General features: G+C 43.7%; 1 protein-coding gene across 3 annotated transcripts; it reads left to right on the top strand.

Moving 5' to 3' along the window:
• The first annotated feature begins 6,608 nt into the window (after window positions 1-6,608).
• RIT1 (Ras like without CAAX 1) lies at window positions 6,609-15,298 on the top strand. Of its 3 annotated transcripts, XR_008328111.1 has the most exons (6): window positions 6,609-6,885; window positions 9,176-9,232; window positions 10,168-10,241; window positions 10,767-10,958; window positions 12,066-12,628; window positions 12,666-15,298. XR_008328111.1 is itself a non-coding variant. In XM_053370192.1 (5 exons), the coding sequence occupies exons 1-5, from the start codon at window positions 6,765-6,767 to the stop codon at window positions 12,297-12,299; spliced, it is 678 nt and encodes a 225-aa protein (XP_053226167.1). In that variant the 5' UTR covers window positions 6,609-6,764; the 3' UTR covers window positions 12,300-15,298. The 3 variants fall into 3 exon arrangements, 2 of the variants coding, with proteins under 2 accessions (XP_053226167.1, XP_053226168.1); XM_053370192.1 differs by having other exon boundaries at window positions 12,066-15,298; XM_053370193.1 differs by having other exon boundaries at window positions 6,871-6,916; window positions 12,066-15,298.
• The last annotated feature ends 3,057 nt before the right edge of the window (window positions 15,299-18,355 follow it).

Genomic DNA, 18,355 nt, shown 5'->3' with positions numbered 1-18,355 from the left:
GTCCACTGTAACTTGTACAACAATCTACGGTAGCTCAATAATTTACCCTAGATGGGTAGGGAGTGTTTGAGCCTGAGATGGTTGCCGGCCTAAACCTCTGCCACCTACCAGCGAGCTCATGGCGGGGTCAACATGGGAAGTAACCCCCCCCCCCCTCCCGGAGACCTAGCTGCTTCCAGGGGTAGGAAGCCACTTGCCCCACATCCTCTTCTGGCCACAGGAGTAGAGCTGCTGGGGTCAGGTTTTTACCCCTCCTGCCCCTGCAGCCAGAGGGGTCTGGCTTAATAGACTACAGTAAAGTGTAAACATAACTTTTATATACAGTGGTACCTCGCAAGACGAATGCCTCGCAAGATGGAAAACTCGCTAGACGAAAGGGTTTTTTGTTTTTTGAGCTGCTTCGCAAGACGATTTTCCCTATGGGCTTGCTTCGCAAGACGGAAACGTCTTGCAAGTTTGTTTCCTTTTTCTTAACACCGTTAATACAGTTGCGACTTGACTTCGAGGAGCAACTCATAGAACGCGGTGTGGTAGCCTTTTTTGAGGTTTTTGAAGACTTTGGTGATTTTTGAAGCTTTTCCAAAACTTTTCCGACACCGTGCTTCGCAAGACGAAAAAAATCGCAAGACGACAAAACTCGCGGAACGAATTAATTTCGTCTTGCGAGGCACCACTGTACACTGGGAAACAAAAAAATGTGTATGACTTATTGCACTCAGGGTGAGAAACTGAGATACGAAAGCCAGCCCACACTATCAGCCCTGAAAAGTTATTTGTGGCTTAAGAAAGGACCATTTCTTTTTCATGGCGCACAAAGCCTTCAGTGGCTACTGACCAGGCTCCTCTGCTGTTGGAGACAGTATGTCTCTTAATACCAGGTGATGGGAATCGCAGGTAGGGACAGTCCTGCTTGGGGGCTTCGCATTTAGGCATCTTCTTGGCCACTTGAGAGCACAGGATGTTGGTCTAGATCAGGGGTCAGCAACCTTGTTTCAGCCGTGGGCCAATCTACCGTCCCTCAGACCATGTGGTGGGCCGGATTATATTTTTTTTGGGGGGGGGGAATGAACGAATTCCTATACCCCACAAATAACCCAGAGATGCATTTTAAATAAAAGCACGCATTCTACTCATGTAAAAACACGCTGATTCCCAGATCATCCGTGGGACGGATTTAGAAGGCAATTGGGCCGCATCTGGCCCACGGGCCTTAGGTTGCCTTGCCCTGGTCTAGACGGGCCATTGGCCTGATCCACCTGGGCTCTTACGTGCATTGTTTTGTAACGCTTTTCAGCTTTGGCCCTCATAATAGACTGACCTGCTGGCAATTGGGCTAATGCTTTTTATGCAAACCTCCTTTCAAATGATTGAAGAGAAGTGATTTGGCGGTTAGTGTCAAAATGCAGAAGTCCTTGTTATGAAGACCTTCAATCACAGATGGGGATCTAGCTGTCCCAACTGCCCATCATCCTTGACCCACTGCCTGGGTTGGCTGAGGCTGATTAGAGTTGGAGTCCAGGGACATCTAGAGGACAGCAGGTTTCTCCACCCCCACCCCCTTTTCTGGAATATCTCAAGCCTTTACCTGCCCCTGTGTGGTTTTCAAGTTACAATCACTAAATATGGGTTAGGGTACTTGTGTCACCTGTTAAGAAAGCATTGAAAGGGTGAAGTTGGGAGTGTGGAGGTGAAAAACGTTTAAATTTAGCAAAACCTGTTAAAATGATCTTGAAAAGGCACCGCTATAGTGCAAAAGACGTGGTGGTGCTGTGGGTTAAACCACAGAGCCTAGGACTTGCCGATCAGAAGGTCGGCGGTTCGAATCCCCGCGACGGGGTAAGCTCCCGTTGCTCGGTCCCTGCTCCTGCCAACCTAGCAGTTCGAAAGCACGTCAGAGTGCAAGTAGATAAATAGGTACCACTCCGGCGGGAAGGTAAACAGCGTTTCCATGTGCTGCTCTGGTTCGCCAGTAGCGGCTTAGTCCTGCTGGCCACATGACTTGGAAGCTGTACGCCGGCTCCCTCGGCCAATAAAGCGAGATGAGCACTGCAACCCCAGAGTCGCTCACAAGTGGAGCTAATGGTCAGGGGTCCCTTTACCTTATAGTGCAAAAAGGATAGCCTTTCTCCTTGAGTGAAGGACTCCATGAAACACGTCATCTTGGGGGGTGGGGGAAGGGTTTGTTCCACCACCCTGTACAATTTCCCATCAGTGATAATTGTGTGTTGCTTTATACCTTGCCTTTATGAACACTTCCTTGGCTCATTCAAATAGTAGTTTATTGCACTGGGGGCATAAAACGCCGTTATAGTCTCACTGCTTTTTCCTAGGCCAGGCAGGGGGAACACGACACCAAATGGAAGTACTGTCAAATGGCTTCAATCTAGTTTCTCTGTTTAGAACTTTGTCATGGTTCTTTTTACCGCTGTGACAACAGCATCTTGTCTGTAAATCCAAGGCCGTTTAATTCCAAGTAAATATGTGAGGTTTGCAGACACAGGACACGCAGAACAACCTTATAAATGTCTACCCGGAAGCAAGCCCTAAAGGCTAGCTTAGCTTTTGTTCCTCAGGGAGGTTTTGCATATCTTGCGTATGCATCAGGAAGGACGCGTTGGTAGTACAGGCATGTGGACGACCGAAGAATGCAAATCCGCAGAGACAAAAATCCTCCCCTTTGCAATGCTGTGTCTTGAGCGGCCAGCTGGACTTTCAGCAGCTGCTGCGCCTGCGCAGAAGGAACACCTAGTACTAAGTTCGTACAGCTCTCCCGGCCAGAGCTCTATCCAGCGCATAGAGTCACGCACAGCCGAAACTTCCGGGATCCAATCGACATCGCTCACTGATCGTGATTCATTATCTATGGATGTGGAATGACTTCTTGTCTAATTAGGATGTTTTCCATTGTCTTCTGCTGTGCTCACCGCTTTGGGAATGTTTTTGTTGCTGAAAGGCTTTATGTAAGCAATCCTGTGCATGGTTGCCTCTTAAGTTCAATTGAGTTCTATAGACAGACTTCCCTCTGAATTGACACATTCAGGATTTCACATATCCTCTCCATTTAGTATTGTGTTTATATCCCACTTTTCCTCCAAGGAGCTCAAAGTTCTGCAACTGGTTCTCCCACCCACCTACCCGTTGTCTTCACAACAACCCTGTGAGGTAGGTGAGGCTGAACAGAGAACTTTGTAGCTGAGTGGGGATTTGAACCCTGGTCTCTTCCGAGCCCTAGCCCAGGGCTGGATTTAGGTTTGATGCCTGATCACCTCATCTGTCTCCTGAGAAATCTCTATGTGGGACAAGAAGCTACAGTTAGAACTGGATATGGAACAACTGATTGGTTCAAAATTGAGAAAGGAGTACGACAAGGCTGTATATTGTCCCCCTGCTTATTTAACTTATATGCAGAATACATCATGCGAAAGGCTGGGCTGGATGAATCCCAAGCTGGAATTAAGATTGCCGGAAGAAATATCAACAACCTCAGATATGCAGATGACACAACCTTGATGGCAGAAAGTGAGGAGGAATTAAAGAACCTTTTAATGAGGGTGAAAGAGGAGAGCGCAAAATATGGTCTGAGGCTCAACATCAAAAAAACGAAGATCATGGCCACTGGTCCCATCCTGGCAAATAGAAGGGGAAGAAATGGAGGCAGTGAGAGATTTTACTTTCTTGGGCTCCATGATCACTGCAGATGGTGACAGCAGCCACGAAATTAAAAGACGCCTGCTTCTTGGGAGAAGGGCAATGACAGGCCTAGACAGCATCTTGAGAAGTAGAGACGTCACCTTGCCAACAAAGGTCCGTATAGTTAAAGCCATGGTTTTCCCAGTAGTGATGTATGGAAGTGAGAGCTGGACCATAAAGAAGGCTGATCGCCGAAGAATTGATGCTTTTGTATTATGGTGCTGGAGAAGACTCTTGAGAGTCCCATGGACTGCAAGAAGATCAAACGCATCCATTCTTAATGAAATCAGCCCTGAGTGCTCACTGGAAGGACAGATCGTGAAGCTGAGGCTCCAGTACTTTGGCCACCTCATGAGAAGAGAAGACTCCCTGGAGAAGACCCTGATGCTGGGAAAGATGGAGGGCACAAGGAGAAGGGGGCGACAGAGGACGAGATGGTTGGATAGTGTTTTCGAGGTTACCAGCATTAGTTTGACCAAACTGCGGGAGGCAGTGGAGGGCAGAGGTGCCTGGCGTGCTCTGGTCCATGGGGTCACGAAGAGTCGGACACGACTAAACGACTAAACAACAACAAGAGGCCCTAAGCTACTGAAGGTAATGGGGCCCTTTATATGTCCAGCTGTGCTTTGTCAACAACACATTGTCACTGTTTTTTGTGTTGAATCTATATAGTAATTTATGGACCTGATAGGTATCTAATGTCATTTGCACATAACAAAATATGTCGTGCTGCAAATCTGTTCCTCTTCAAGCAGGAATGGGGAAAACGTGCCCTTGAATACTGGGTCTCCCCCCCCCCCAGATGTTGGAGGTGTTGGACTACAACTCCCATCACCACAAGCCAGAAGAGTCAGTGGCCAGGAATGTTGGGAGTTGTAGTTTATTTATTTTTTTTAAAAGATATTTATTAAAGATTTAACAGTTACAGGAAAAAAAAGAAAGAAACAATAAAAAGTTCACAATACATCAAAAATAAAAAGGAAATCAAAAAACAATACAGCAAAACGACAAGAAAATCAAAAACATTTAAAAACACATCCAATATCTCTACCTTTCATTTACTTGTATCATCGACCTCCTCACACCTCCCTTTTTTGTATTCTTGTTCAATTAGCTATTTCAGCAAATCCTTTCCATCTTTCTTAATTTTTGCTCTATAATTTATCTTAACACAATCTAACCTTAAATTTCTGCTTTGACCCATTAACAATCTATTTTTACTTAATTCTTTATAACATTTCTGCTAAAGCCATATAACTGTATTCCAGCATCCTTCTAACATTCATTAATTTTACAATATTTCTGTAAATATACTTTAAATTTTTTCCAATCTTCTTCCACCGACTCTTCTCCCTGGTCTCGGATTCTGCCAGTCATTTCCGCCGACTCCATGTAGTCCATCAGCTTCATCTGCCATTCTTCCCAGGTGGGTTGATCTTGTGTCTTCCAGTGCTTTGCTATAAGTATTCTTGCTGCTGTTGTAGCATACATAAAGCAAGTTCTATCCTTCTTTGGCACCAATTGGCCGACCATGCCCAGGAGAAAGGCCTCTGGTTTCTTCAGAAAGGTATATTTAAATACCTTTTTCATTTAATTATAAATCATCTCCCAGAAGTTCTTAATCCTTGGGCATGTCCACCAAAGGTGAAAGAATGTACCTTCATTCTCATTACATTTCCAGCATTTATTATTGGGCAGATGGTAGATTTTTGCAAGCTTGACTGGTGTTATGTACCACCTATAAATCATTTTCATTAGATTCTCTCTTAAAGCATTACATGCCGTAAACTTCGTACCTGTGGTCCATAACTGTTCCCAGTCAGCCATCATAATGTTATGTCCAACATCTTGTGCCCATTTAATCATAGCAGATTTCACTGTTTCATCCTGAGTATTCCATTTCAACAGCAAGTTATATGGGAGTTGTAGTTTAACATCTGGGGAGCCAAGGTTGAGAAAGGCTGTTCTAGCCGATTCACTTTTTAAAAATAACAATCAAACAAAATGCGTCCCCTGGTTTTCTTTGGGCTATATAAATTGTTTTTTTTATATAATAATATTTTATTAAGTTTAGCAATAGGAAAATGGAACAATAAAAACACAGAGAAAATATAAAACACAACAATACAAACTTTCACAATACATAAAATACAAACATTTAACCTAACAGGGGGGGGGGAAACAATCAACCCACAAAAAATAGAATAGGAAAAACACAAATCACTCTTTTCTAATTATTCATCTTCAGTTAACTTATTTTCCTGACTTCCTCACGCCTCCCTTTTTTATATCCCTTTTTAACAGTTAGTTCAGCAGATTCGTATCCTACTATTTTGTCCTTATATATTTTACCTCTTCTTTGGGGTATATAAATTGAACTGGAGAAATGATCAAACAAATGTGATCTCCCTCAACCTTTGTGCTCGCCTAATGTATGTTGAACTACAGCTCCCACAATCCTTGACTGTAGGCCGTGCTTGCCGGGGGTGAGTGGAGCTGGAGTCCCAACGATATTTCCAAAATGGAGGCGGGGGGATAAAATTGATTTTGTTGGACTCCATCAGGCAACCGTCACGAATGAGGGGAACTGGAGTCCAACAACATCTGGAGGGCCCCAGGTTGGGGTAAGGCTGGACCTACAGGTTCAGGAAGGCTAAAATAAAGAAAAGGAGGCTGTTTACAAAAATCAACAACAAAAACCTACAGCTATGGGCACGGGTTTTGCTTATGGATTTATTAGCGAAAGAAGAATGCAATTGCGAGCCGGAAATAATCGAGGCTTTGATGAGGTTCCACCCTCTTTGGGCACCCCCCTCCCACTCCGGGAGGAAGGGAGGCGACGACAGGGGCGCTGCCCCTCCCCTTGCGACGCGTAGGGGGCGCGGCCACGAACGGCCCCTCCCATTCCCTCTGAGGCGGCGGTTGGAATTCAGCCGAGCCGGCGCCATTTTGTTCCGAGGTGGGCGGGAAGGTGCGGCGGCGGCGGCGAGGGCGGGGGATGCCTCTGCTGCCGCCGCTCTTGTCCACCGGAGAGGGCGTCTGAGGGGAGCCGTCCTCGGGCGGCTATCCGTACCATGGACCCGACTGGGCCGCGGGGGCCGACTGGCGGAGTCGGGGGGGCGCCGCCGCCTCCTCCGTTGCAGCCCCGGGAGTACAAGCTGGTGATGTTGGGCGCCGGGGGCGTCGGCAAAAGCGGTACGTTGAGGGGAGGCTTGAAAAGACTCACGTATGTACGCCATTGAGGGACGGGGTGGGGCGCGGGAATGATACGAAGGGAGTGGGTTGTTTTTTTTTGGGGGGGTGTAAATAGGAGGAAGGGGCACCTTCGGAACTCTCTGCCTCATGATATGGGGACGAAACATACCTTCGCTGCTTGCTTAGTCCCCGGGCCCAATACTCTCTCGCTCACTAAGGTCTTTGGTAACTGGCTAGCCTCTTCCTTTCTTATTTATTTACTAGCTCAGGCATGTATTGATTTATTCATGAAGTCTTTTTATATACCGCTGCATCCTATCGCAGCGGTTTATAACAGCAGTGTCAAAGGTATAAAACCAAATCGTAAAATCATTGAAAGTTAGAAGCAAGAATATAAACTGAAAACGGACACCAGCAAACCATTGTGGAAGGATGTGCTCTGCATAGGCCTGGCGGCACAGAAAAGTTTAGAAGTTGGCACAGATTTCGCCCGCTGATGGTGATGCTTGCTCCTTTGTTGGTGGTGCGGGTAGGGCTCGCCCTTATTGTTGTTGTAATCAGCTTGTTAAGCTGTTCTTAAATACTGTGCTTTAATGTTGTAACGCGCCCTGGGATTACAACATCAAGGGTGGGAAATGAAAATAAAATAAAGAACCCTTCTAAACCACTTCTCAAGGCGATTTACACATAAAACAGTTAAAACAACAAGTACATTTAACACAAGACTAAAACCCTAACAGGCTTATTATGTTACTGGATCTATACAGTGTTGTATTTTTTTCTGGTTTTGTTCTTAACTGGTATGTTACCTTGTTAAATTGCTTTGAAATGTGTCAAATAATTAACAATAAAAGTACTATCTGGTAGGAAGGTCGCTGTAATGTTTTTATTAGCTTTTAAAATGTTATTTATAATGTGATTACCAAAATGAATGTAGGGGCAGCTGTGTTAGGTTCCTTACAGTCAAAGCAACAAGGAGTGTGAAGCAGGGAACTGAACCGACATAGTTTCATCAGTGCAGTTCTTCTGTATGTATGTCTATTCAGAAGTAAGTTCATTGAGTTCAATGGAACTTTCCATTGAATTCACTTACTCAATTCTCTTAGGTTGCAAACCCATATTCAGCAAACTGAATATTCAGGAAACTATATTCAGGAAACTGAATATAGGTGTGCAGCCTAAGAGACTGACCTATGAATTGGGAAGTCCCCCACCTGAATCTTTCTTCTGCTGGATCAAGCATCAGTGGCCCATTTAGTCCAGCACCTTGTTCTCACAGTGCCCAGTCAGGCGGCACTAGGAAGCCCATAATCAGGAAGTACAGAAGCCACTCTCTCTGTTGGTGGTTCCCAGCAACTGGGATTCAGAGGCTTTTTGCCTCTCAAGTGGCAATAGGAAGAACATAACCATCCTGGCTAGAAGCTATTGACAGCTTTGACCTTTTATGAATTTGTCTTATCCCCTTTCAAAGCAATTTTTGATGTTGCAGCTTACCCTGAGGCCTCCACGCCTCCACACGGATGTGGAGTTTTCCTCACTTCAATTCTGTAAAGGGCAACTTCCCTCTTGTCTATTATGACTGGAGTGATTCTCATGTGGGACTCCCTGCCTCAAGATGAGGGGACAAATATTCTCATGCTCAAGCGTGTAATATGAAAGTAGCTGTAATGATTCAATTGGTCTTTACTACTTCTTTTTTTATGTTATTACTGCTATTATCTATAAATTTGTTTAAGGACGCTACGCTCTGTTAGACAAATTTAAAAGGAATCAAGGTTGGCACAGACTTTCATCCTAGAGCTTGCTTTGTTTTGGCGGTATTTGTTAGTTTTTTGAAAGCAACCTTGAAGTGTTTTCTGTAAGCAGGAAAATATTTTCCCCGAACCAACATGAAGGTGCATTACGCAGTCAGAATATTGGTGCATCTTGCGCAATACTGTTTGCACCTAACTGGGAGCGCCTCTCCAAGGCCCCTGATGGGACGATTTTTATAATGTATTTTTCTTACAGCATTTGCATACTCCTAAGTTTTATAGAGCTTTAAAGGTCAAGGCCAGCCTTTTGAATTGTGCCTGGAAATGGATTGGGAGCTGTTGTAATGTTTCTCCCCTTAAAAAAACATGGCAAGTTATATTTAAAATGGCAGGTCTGGTCACATTTGTGGCCTGTCCGTTTTGAAAGAAACTCAAGGCTTTGTGCACAGAGTTATCCCAGTAGCACGTGCTACATCTTGTGATGATAGCCATTTCTGCCTTTTGTTCGTTTTAATAAGTTTGTGCCTTCCTTTCAGCCATGACCATGCAGTTCATTAGTCATCGTTTCCCAGAAGACCATGACCCCACCATTGGTGAGTGTGTTCTTCTGCTTCCTCTTCCAACCAGTGGTGTGCTGACTGAAAAAGAAAAAAAATCTGGGGCCAGTAGGAACCCCCAACCTGCAAAATGGAGAAGCCTTGCTAGTGCTGAGATTAAAAGTGTCTTTTAATTTCTGAACCTTTTCCCCCAGACAATATTAATGATAGTCACCTGTCAGTGATACTAGCTTTGATTGGTAGAAATGTTAACTTGTTTTTTTTCTTTTTCATTTATTTGTTTGTTTGATTGATTTATATGCCACCCTATACCTGCAGGTCTCAGGGCGGTTTCCATCCCCCCCCCTTTCAAAAAATAATGGTGCTGGGTGCATGAAACTTCATTGGCCATTGGCAACAGCACTCTGGTACCTGAGATTAATCTTTTAAGTTGAGAGTTGAGCTTGGGTCCTTCTGCTTTACAAAGGCCAGGGCTCTGAAACATGTGAGGAGCTTCCATGAGTACAGGAGGCTCTCTGCGTCAGCAGTTTACTCTCGCAACGCGGAGGAGCTCTGGGCATTCCTATTCTGAAGGCAGCAAGGGCAGCCCACTAGCTGGTAAATGGGCTATGGGCCCAAATGGTACACTGCAAAGTCGTGCGTGTGTAAATGAAAGCAGAATTTCATCGTAACTATTAATATATTAAATATTTTTTCAAGAGGTACTTGTGAGCCACAGGTGGAAGTTCCCAGGTATTGTCAATCATTCACATTAGTGCCTGTATCAACTGGCAAAAAAAAAAAAATCATGTTTGTGAGAGTTGTTTTTTTAAATAAAAAAAGCATAATAACATTTGAGGCAAACCATGGGTGCAACAATCACTTAAGCAGTAACTATGGGTCTCTGTTATGAACATGCCTGAAGGATTGTTCTTTGCTCATGAAGACATTGATAGCTAGACTGTACTGAATGTTTGTATTTCTTTCTCTAGAGGATGCTTACAAAATGCGAATAAGGATTGATGATGAACCTGCTAATCTGGACATTTTAGACACAGCAGGCCAGGTATATAATAACCACTGTACATTTTATATTTTGCTTTTACTCATTCAAAGCAGTTTACATACATTTACCTGACTGTGATCCTTAAAAAAATCCTCTATGGTGGGTCAGTATTCTCCCCACATGGGTGGCTGAGAGTGCTATCTGGCATCTTGTTGTATAAGAACAAGATATACTGAAGACACACAACTTTACCCTTGCACTGCCAGCAATGAACATTCATTTTATAGTGCCTGTGTTGTAGGCACAGGACAGAAGCTAGTTTGCCCAATCCACTGTAACCCTGGGCATTTATTTATAAAATTATTTACAACAGTGCTTACAATAAAACACCATAACCCAGTACAAAATGGTAAAGAGTTGCATAGGCCTGTTTACATAAGGTCTTCAGATGGTGATAGAAAATCATCTATTTGCCTGCATGGTGATAGTGCAGGATGCTTACAGACCTTTTGTTGAATGGGCAGGCTTATGGTATTCCATAAAAATCCTGGAGCTGGAATATACTCTTGTTGTTTTACTTCTTAGGCAGAATTTACCGCCATGAGGGACCAATACATGAGGGCAGGCGAAGGGTTCATTATCTGTTACTCAATCACAGACCGCCGAAGCTTCCATGAAGTGCGTGAGTTCAAGCAGCTTATCTACCGTGTTCGGCGTACAGATGAGACTCCCGTGGTTCTCGTGGGGAACAAGTCTGATCTAGCTCGTCTCAGGCAGGTAAAGAATGCTTCAGAATTAATTCTTTGCTCAGTTCCTTTTCTTGTATGTTGGTGATTTGCAAACAGGGGATGATAGGAATTGAATCAAATCTTTGGATTTGCTCATATCGAAAGGGAGGCAAATAGCCTTCCCTAGAAGGTGAGGTTGTCGGTTAAAGAATTTCTAGCCAGTCTTTCAGGACACTTAGCTCTCACAATTTTGTTTTCAAATAGACATGGTAGTTGCATTCCCACAAGCCCTAGGGATACCTTCAGATATGCTGTCTTGGTCCCTTCCCCCTTGTTCTTGCTGCTGAGTAAGTAGGATGCTGCAAGAGGCAGGGAGCATGTTGAAAAACAAACATTGGGAGCAATTGGGACTTCTCTCAAGATTGAAATAGGATTGGGAAAATGCATGCAGATACCGAATGTGTAAGTAAGAAAGCAGAGCAGAAAATGCACATGCCAGGTGAGCATTGAAAGATGCGGAAAACAATAAAGCCATGCCACACAGCAGGTATGGAAGAAGCGTGCTAAAATAAAATTAAAAAGTGTATGTAATAGAATGTGATATGTAGCTTGCTACTTCGTTGAGGCTTACTATAAAGTGGAGTGCCCAAGAAAATTGCACATAAAGCCTGCCTTCCTTCCTTCCTTCCTTTATAATCTTAGTTATTGGGAAATGGACATTCACATACTTTGAAGGACTTGGCAGAAGTTCAGGTGCTGGGAATGCCACCAAGAACACAGTGACCATGTTGAGATTCGTAGAGGAGAGAAAAGGGAACTTTTATAGATATACCCAATAATGTTTCATTGCGCCAAAATCCAGTGCTTTCTGAGAGCTGCATGATTCCTACTGTAAAAAACCTTTAACATAAAAGCATGGCATTTCCTTTTAAATGTTTGAAAGATCAGGAAGAGCCTCGGCATAAAGCAGGAATGTCAGAAATATATAGCAAAAGATAGATGTTGACGATGAGTACAGAGAGTGAGGCATGAAAGGACAGTATTACAGGAATTTTCAGGCTGTGTGAAGGAGTCTGTAAAAAGCAAAAGTGGGCTTGGTTAAAAGAAATGGCCGCCTCTCCTGTTGCTGACCAGCATGTGCTTTTCTTGTTGCAAGGTCTCCAAGGAAGAAGGTTCAGCCTTGGCACGTGAGTTTGGCTGCCCTTTCTTTGAAACTTCAGCTGCCTTTCGCTACTATATCGATGATGTGTTTCACACTCTGGTTCGAGAAATCCGGAGGAAGGAAAAGGAAGCGGTCATGGCGCTGGGGAAGAAATCCAGGCCTCGGACGAGTGTGTGGAAGAGGTTGAAATCTCCCTTCCGGAAGAAGAAGAAGAATTCTGTGACATGAATCAAATATGTCTGTCAGCCAAATAACTGCGTGGCTTGCAGGAGAACCAAAGCAGTCCAGCAGCCCTTTGGAGCCTTGTGCTTGTTTCTGCTGACCTTGCCAATCGAGATACTTTTGTGTGTTCAAAACTGGATGGAGTGATTCGGCCCTGCCATCAGGAGTGTCGCGCTACATTGCGTGCTTCGAAAGTTTGTTGAATCTGTTTCTTCCTGGAGAAGACTTGGCAAAGAAAAGTAACAATTGATCCAGATGTCCATAAATCAGTTTTGCAAATAAGTGCAAAATGCATAGCCAACTAGTCTGCCCGCATGTATTTTGTGCTTCGCAAGGTTGGCTTGTGCCAGTTGGTCTGATATTTTAAACAAGGTTGGCTTGTGCCAGTTGGTCTGATATTTTAAACAGTTGCCAACATTATAATACCTTTTGGATTTGGGTGTTGGTGTCTCAAGAGCATTTCAGAGGGTTATAGTTCAGAAGCCTTGTTGCATAAGCTATTTTCCCCCCCTAGGAGAGTAGCAAAATGTACACGTATTTGATGAAGTTGATCTGTTGGGATTCCCGGGCCACTCGTGTAGCAGGTTTGCTACAATTGGTTGCTTCAAGCGTGGGGGAGGAATGCTACAAGATTTGTGCCAAATCTTTATCCTTGTGTATTTTTCCACTAACTTGATTCGGGGTGGGGATGAGCAGATCAGTGTCTGTCAGCGAAGTTGTTGAAAACTTCAAAGCACAGGAGACGCCAAGAGCCCTTCAAGTATGCACGACTGTTGCACAAGTTTCTTCGCACGTGCAATTTTGACTGTTTCTGTAATAATTAACACTCCAGATGCATTGGTAGTCTCTCTTTTAAAAACTTTCCCCAGTGCCCTATTCTTTTAGATTTTGCAGGAAATGTTACTGTTTTTTTTCCTTCCGTGGGGAGTACTGGATTGTGCAGTATTAACTGCAGATAAACTTGCACCACTTTTCTGGGATTCTCGTGCCAGTCTCTGAAATTCATAGGAAACTGCAGGTGAGAGCTTTCTTGTTAGGAAGTTTCCCTGTCTCTTTCTGAGGGGTAGTGGTGATATGTGACCGGTGAAAAATAGAAAGGCGCTGCAGGAAGGAGTTGAAGTGGGAATAGTGGTTGTTACTGGGAAGTCGGAGCGTGGTGGTGTCAAGTGGCTCTTGTGAAAGGGTGATTGTCGACGGACTGTTGGTTGGAAGCTGACCCATGGCACAATCGGGTGGGTGGACACAGCAACTGTCTTTGCTGTGAAAAATCCAAGGTCAGTCCAGTTCAGAAAGGATCTTTGGTAGCAAGGGAAAGACCCCCTCTGCTACCTCCACTCATGGTAGCAATGTGCTTCAGAATACGGTTGCTGGAAAACACAGGAGAGGAGAGTGTTGTCACTCCCAGGTCCTGCTTGGCCACTGTGAGAACATGATGCTGGGCCACTGGCCTGATCCAGCAGGCTTTTTTATGTCCTTATGCTAGGAACCTGGAGAGCCATTGCTACTCAAGAGTGGACAATTCTGGGCTAGCTAAAGGGATGGTCTGATTCGGGATAAGGCAGCTAACGCTTGCTTGTATCTCAGGCCTTAGTTCTAATCTAAAGCAGCTGGGTCAATGGATCATACCTCAGTGTTGACATCCTAGTAGGAAAGTGTTGTACGCACACAGAGTTGTATTGGTGCTGATCGTAAAGTGAAAGATTTTGTACTGTGATTTTGGTGCAGGGGGAACACTTTGGAAGGAGCGCAGAGAGGGTTTATTCGAGACTCGAGCCTGTACTTGAAAATGTAGCAAACCCCATGGAGAAAGCCACACAATTTCTTGCCACTTCCTTGCATTATTTTTTTTCATACACCAGAAGAGCCGCGTGCCTTGGAGAGTTTAAACATTACCTGGTATTTGACAAATACATGGTTTTTAAAAACCACCAAGCCAATATCATATCGTTTGAGTGTCAAGAATAAGCAAATCCATCTTGAATTAAATTCGCAAGTGCCTTCAGGAAGTCATAGAGTAGGTCCTCTTTTAGCTGGTATCAAACTTGAATTTCTATCCCCGGGTTTCAGTTACTATACTACAAATGTGATCATTTTGCAAAAGATTTTAAAAGAGAGGGGGGTTAGATGATACAATTAGCCAGCTGGATACATCAGCCTTTTCTCAAACCTCCTGCCAAGTTTCTTTGCTTGATCTCCCTGGTCAGAGAATGACGGGAGAAAGAGTTAAAATCTTTCTGTTACTTTTTAGGAAATTAATCAAGCAATAATAAAATAGAGGCACTTCTTGGGTTCTTGAAGTATATTTTGTATTGCTCTTGAATTACCAAGTTGTACCAGTTGTAGTATTTTTAATATATAAATCTTATTTGCATTATGAATTCTACTGAGCAATTGGGTGTGTGTTTTTTGGAAGTGGGAGGTGGGAGTCACACATTCCATTTAGCAAGGAAGATTTCAAATGTATTATTTTGAGTATAACAATATATGATGTATTTATATTAGTAAATTAACTTAATGATCAATTCTGGATACTTTCCATAGCTACTAATTTAGAAACAGATCACAACCTATATAATTTAATAAATTTTATTTAGTGTTGAATCAGATTCTTTTGGCACATGGTGGATAAATCACAGATTTTCTTAAAGAAAATTTTCATGTTCTCTTTAATACTCAAGTCAAAGTGACAAAATGAGGTGGTTATAATTCAAAACCTGCAGTTTATTGTAGGAAGCAAAATTAAGAACAAATGGAGCTAAGAGACTTGCCTTTTGGGGAGAGCGAAAAACTTTGTGCCTTAAATTTGTAGTTTTTCAGAATTCATTGTTACATTTTGTGCTAACTTGTGAACGCGCCTGCTCCCCATTTTCCTTATCATAATTACATCTGAATAATAAGCACTTTGGGGGGGGGCACAATTCATGATTTTTATGTTCCACATACACTTTTGTACCTACAAGCTGAGAATTGCATTTGACACTATAAAGAATTTGTTTTTGTTTCTAGTCTCTGCCTTGCTTTTTTAAAAATTGAATAACGAAGAAGTCTTTTGTTGGTGCCTGGAAATAAATGGTGCGGACAGGGTGGGAAAGATATGCTATAAAGTGTAAGTTGGGCTTGTTATTAAGGACATTTATTCAAAATCAACAGCAGCAAATTTGAGATTTAAGCTCCGCCAAGGCTGCAATCCTGTACCTACCATGTGGGAGTAATCTCGGTTAAACACAAAGGGACTTACTTTTGAGTAGACTTGTACAGCAGGGTTGGGAAACCTCAGACCCAGAGGCCAAATACAACCTTCCAGGCGTCTCTGTTTTGCCCTTGGAATGATCAGGCACACCCTGAGTTTTCTCTGCCTGGCTGCAATGTGTCCTTGAACTCTGATCATACAGCTCTTGCTTGTCTGGATGGAAGATAGAGATGGGGTGTGTAAGCCTTCTGTATAACTTGCTGTACATGAGGTTACAATTTACATTCGTTGCTCTGGCCCTGCCTATAACTGTAGGGAATGCAGCCCCCAGGCTGAAAAAAGTTCCTCACTTCTGATGTATATGATTGCATTTTAGGGTTTAAATGGTATAACGCTTGAGAATCCTCACTTGCTTGCCACCCTTGTGTGCACATTCCAAATTTGTGAGGCTCTGGCAATTAAGCAGGGCCTTTGGTCTTGACTTTAAGCATATTTTTATGTCTCAAAATACATTTCTCTGCTGGTTGATCATGTATTCAGGACACCCAAACTGCTGTGTCTTGAAATCCCTGAAAGGAAGCAAAAGATTGACTTTTATACTAAAAGAACACACTGTATTTTTTAGGCTGCGTGGTGTTCAGTATCTCCTTGATCTAAAAGATTTTTTTTAATCACCTTTGAAACTTCTGCTCCCAGTTTTATTTCTCTCCGTGTGCAGAGCATTTTGAAAGAATGGGCTGTATCCAAGTAATTTCTACTCAGAGTAAACCCATTGAAATTAATGGACTACATTATCCATGTATATTGATCTCAATGACTCTGAATTGGACTAGTGTCAGATACAACCCAATTGCTCTGTTTTCTGTTACGGATTACACGTTTTAGGAGCTTGTTAACATTTCCCCTGCTGCAACGTTCTGTAGGCAGTGAACTGAATCTTGGCTAAGAGATCTTGGGGAGGGTGGCTCTGAATGTGACAAGGGCTTTACATTTTGACCCGTATCAATTTGATTCCGCGGTGATGGGCAAACCCATAAGAATAATTTTAAAAAGCAAACGCATCCATTAAAACTGCATTTATTTTTAATTGGAAGAATCGAATTGAATTGAACACAGCAAATGTCAAAGAAATGGCTTTTTCCATGTTTGGCATCTTGCTAGTCTTTTCCTCCTGCTGGGTTTGAAAATAGTTTCCTATTCATTTCACCAACAAGGGGAGGGAGAAGGGAATCTGTGTTCTTCCCTTGGGGGAGTTTGATGCCCCTTGTCACGGCAGACAAATAGAACTGAAAATGGATGAGGTAATGCTTTCCCAGTGAGGCTGCGCAGCTGACGTTTGTGTGTGTTTTGTGTGCGTGAGTGTGCACCCGGGATGCACAACTGCATGTGACAACGAGCTGAACCGCTAGATGGCTTCCCCTTGAGGTGAATGGCAAAAGGGTTCATTGATTTTAAAAAACCATGCAAATTCTGCTAGGAGAGAGAGAAACAGGAAAAAAGGGATGAGCAGAAATCTTGAGCAGGCAGTGAGCAAGCCCTCTGCAGTGGTACCTCGGGTTAAGTACTTAATTTTGTTCCGGAGGTCCGTATTTAACCTGAAACTCTTCTTAACCTGAAGCACCACTTTAGCTAACGGGGCCTCCGGCTGCTGCCGCGCCGCCGGAGCAAGATTTCTGTTCTCATCCTGAAGAAAAGTTCTTAACCTGAAGCACTATTTCTGGGTTAGCGGAGTCTGCAACCTGAAGCATATGTAACCCGAGGTACCACTGTATTGTTTTGACTTCCAATTAGATATGCATACCATTTTTGTGCCTGGTTTCTAGCCAGAACGTGTGACCCCATTCTTGCCCCTAAATGATGAGCTAGCTTGTGCAACAGAATGCAGTGACAGAATGGCTTGTGCCCAGTGCTTTTTTTCCTGTGGGGACGCAGGGGTATGCATACCCCTAAACATTTTATAAATCTTAAGTTTGGCCTCATTGAGGGGGGCAGTACTTCAATATAAGTAGGAAAATGAGAGTACCCCTAAACATTTTTGTAGAAAAAGCACTGCTTGTACCACCTCAAAGTGCAGGTGGATTTGCCCCCCCCCCCCAATTTTTGAATAGTCCCCCTTTGTAAAAGTGCCTCCAAAGATAAAATGTGTGTTGCACGAGAGGGTCTGCCCCAGCCTGCTCTCTTAGAATTAAAGTGTGTGTGCTTTGGGGGGGGGGCTTGCAGACTTAACTAGTCTGTACCCCTGATGGACACAGGAAATCCAGAGCTGCTTGAAGATCACTGGGGGGGGGGGGGGAAACGACCCATCACCCTTCCAGGTAATACGTAGGTTCCATTATTGAGCTGTTCTTCTTGTTAACAGGATTTGCCTAATAGTCTGCTGAAATCTACCCTCCTTTTCCTCAAGACCATTAGGGTCACATTTGAACCATACGTCTAAAGCACTGCAATGCTATTTTAAACAAGTGCAGTGGTACCTCGGGTTACAGATGCTTCAGGTTAGACTCTGCTAACCCAGAAATAGTACCTCGGGTTAAGAACAGAAATAACGCGGCGGCAGCGGGAGGCCCCATTAGCCAAAGTGGTACCTTAGGTTAAGAACAGTTTTAGGTTAAGAACGGACCTCCAGAACTAATTAAGTTCTTAACCCGAGGCACCACTGTAAGGATGTCTCCTGAGAAATTCTGGGAGCTGTAGTTTGTTAAGGGCTGATAAAAGGAAGTCTTCCGTGCAGCATGTAGTTCAACTATGGAACTCCCTGCCACAGGAGGCAAGTGATGGCCGCCAACTTGGGTGGCTTTAAAAGGGGATTAGGCAAATTCGTGGAGAAGAGGGCTATCGATGGATACCAACCAACCGTAATGGCTCTGCTCTG

The sequence above is a fragment of the Podarcis raffonei genome, chromosome 16, assembly GCF_027172205.1.
Source record: "Podarcis raffonei isolate rPodRaf1 chromosome 16, rPodRaf1.pri, whole genome shotgun sequence".
Lineage (NCBI taxonomy): Eukaryota > Metazoa > Chordata > Lepidosauria > Squamata > Lacertidae > Podarcis > Podarcis raffonei.
Note: the sequence above shows the minus strand (reverse complement) of the source record. Positions and strands in the feature narration are given on the sequence as shown.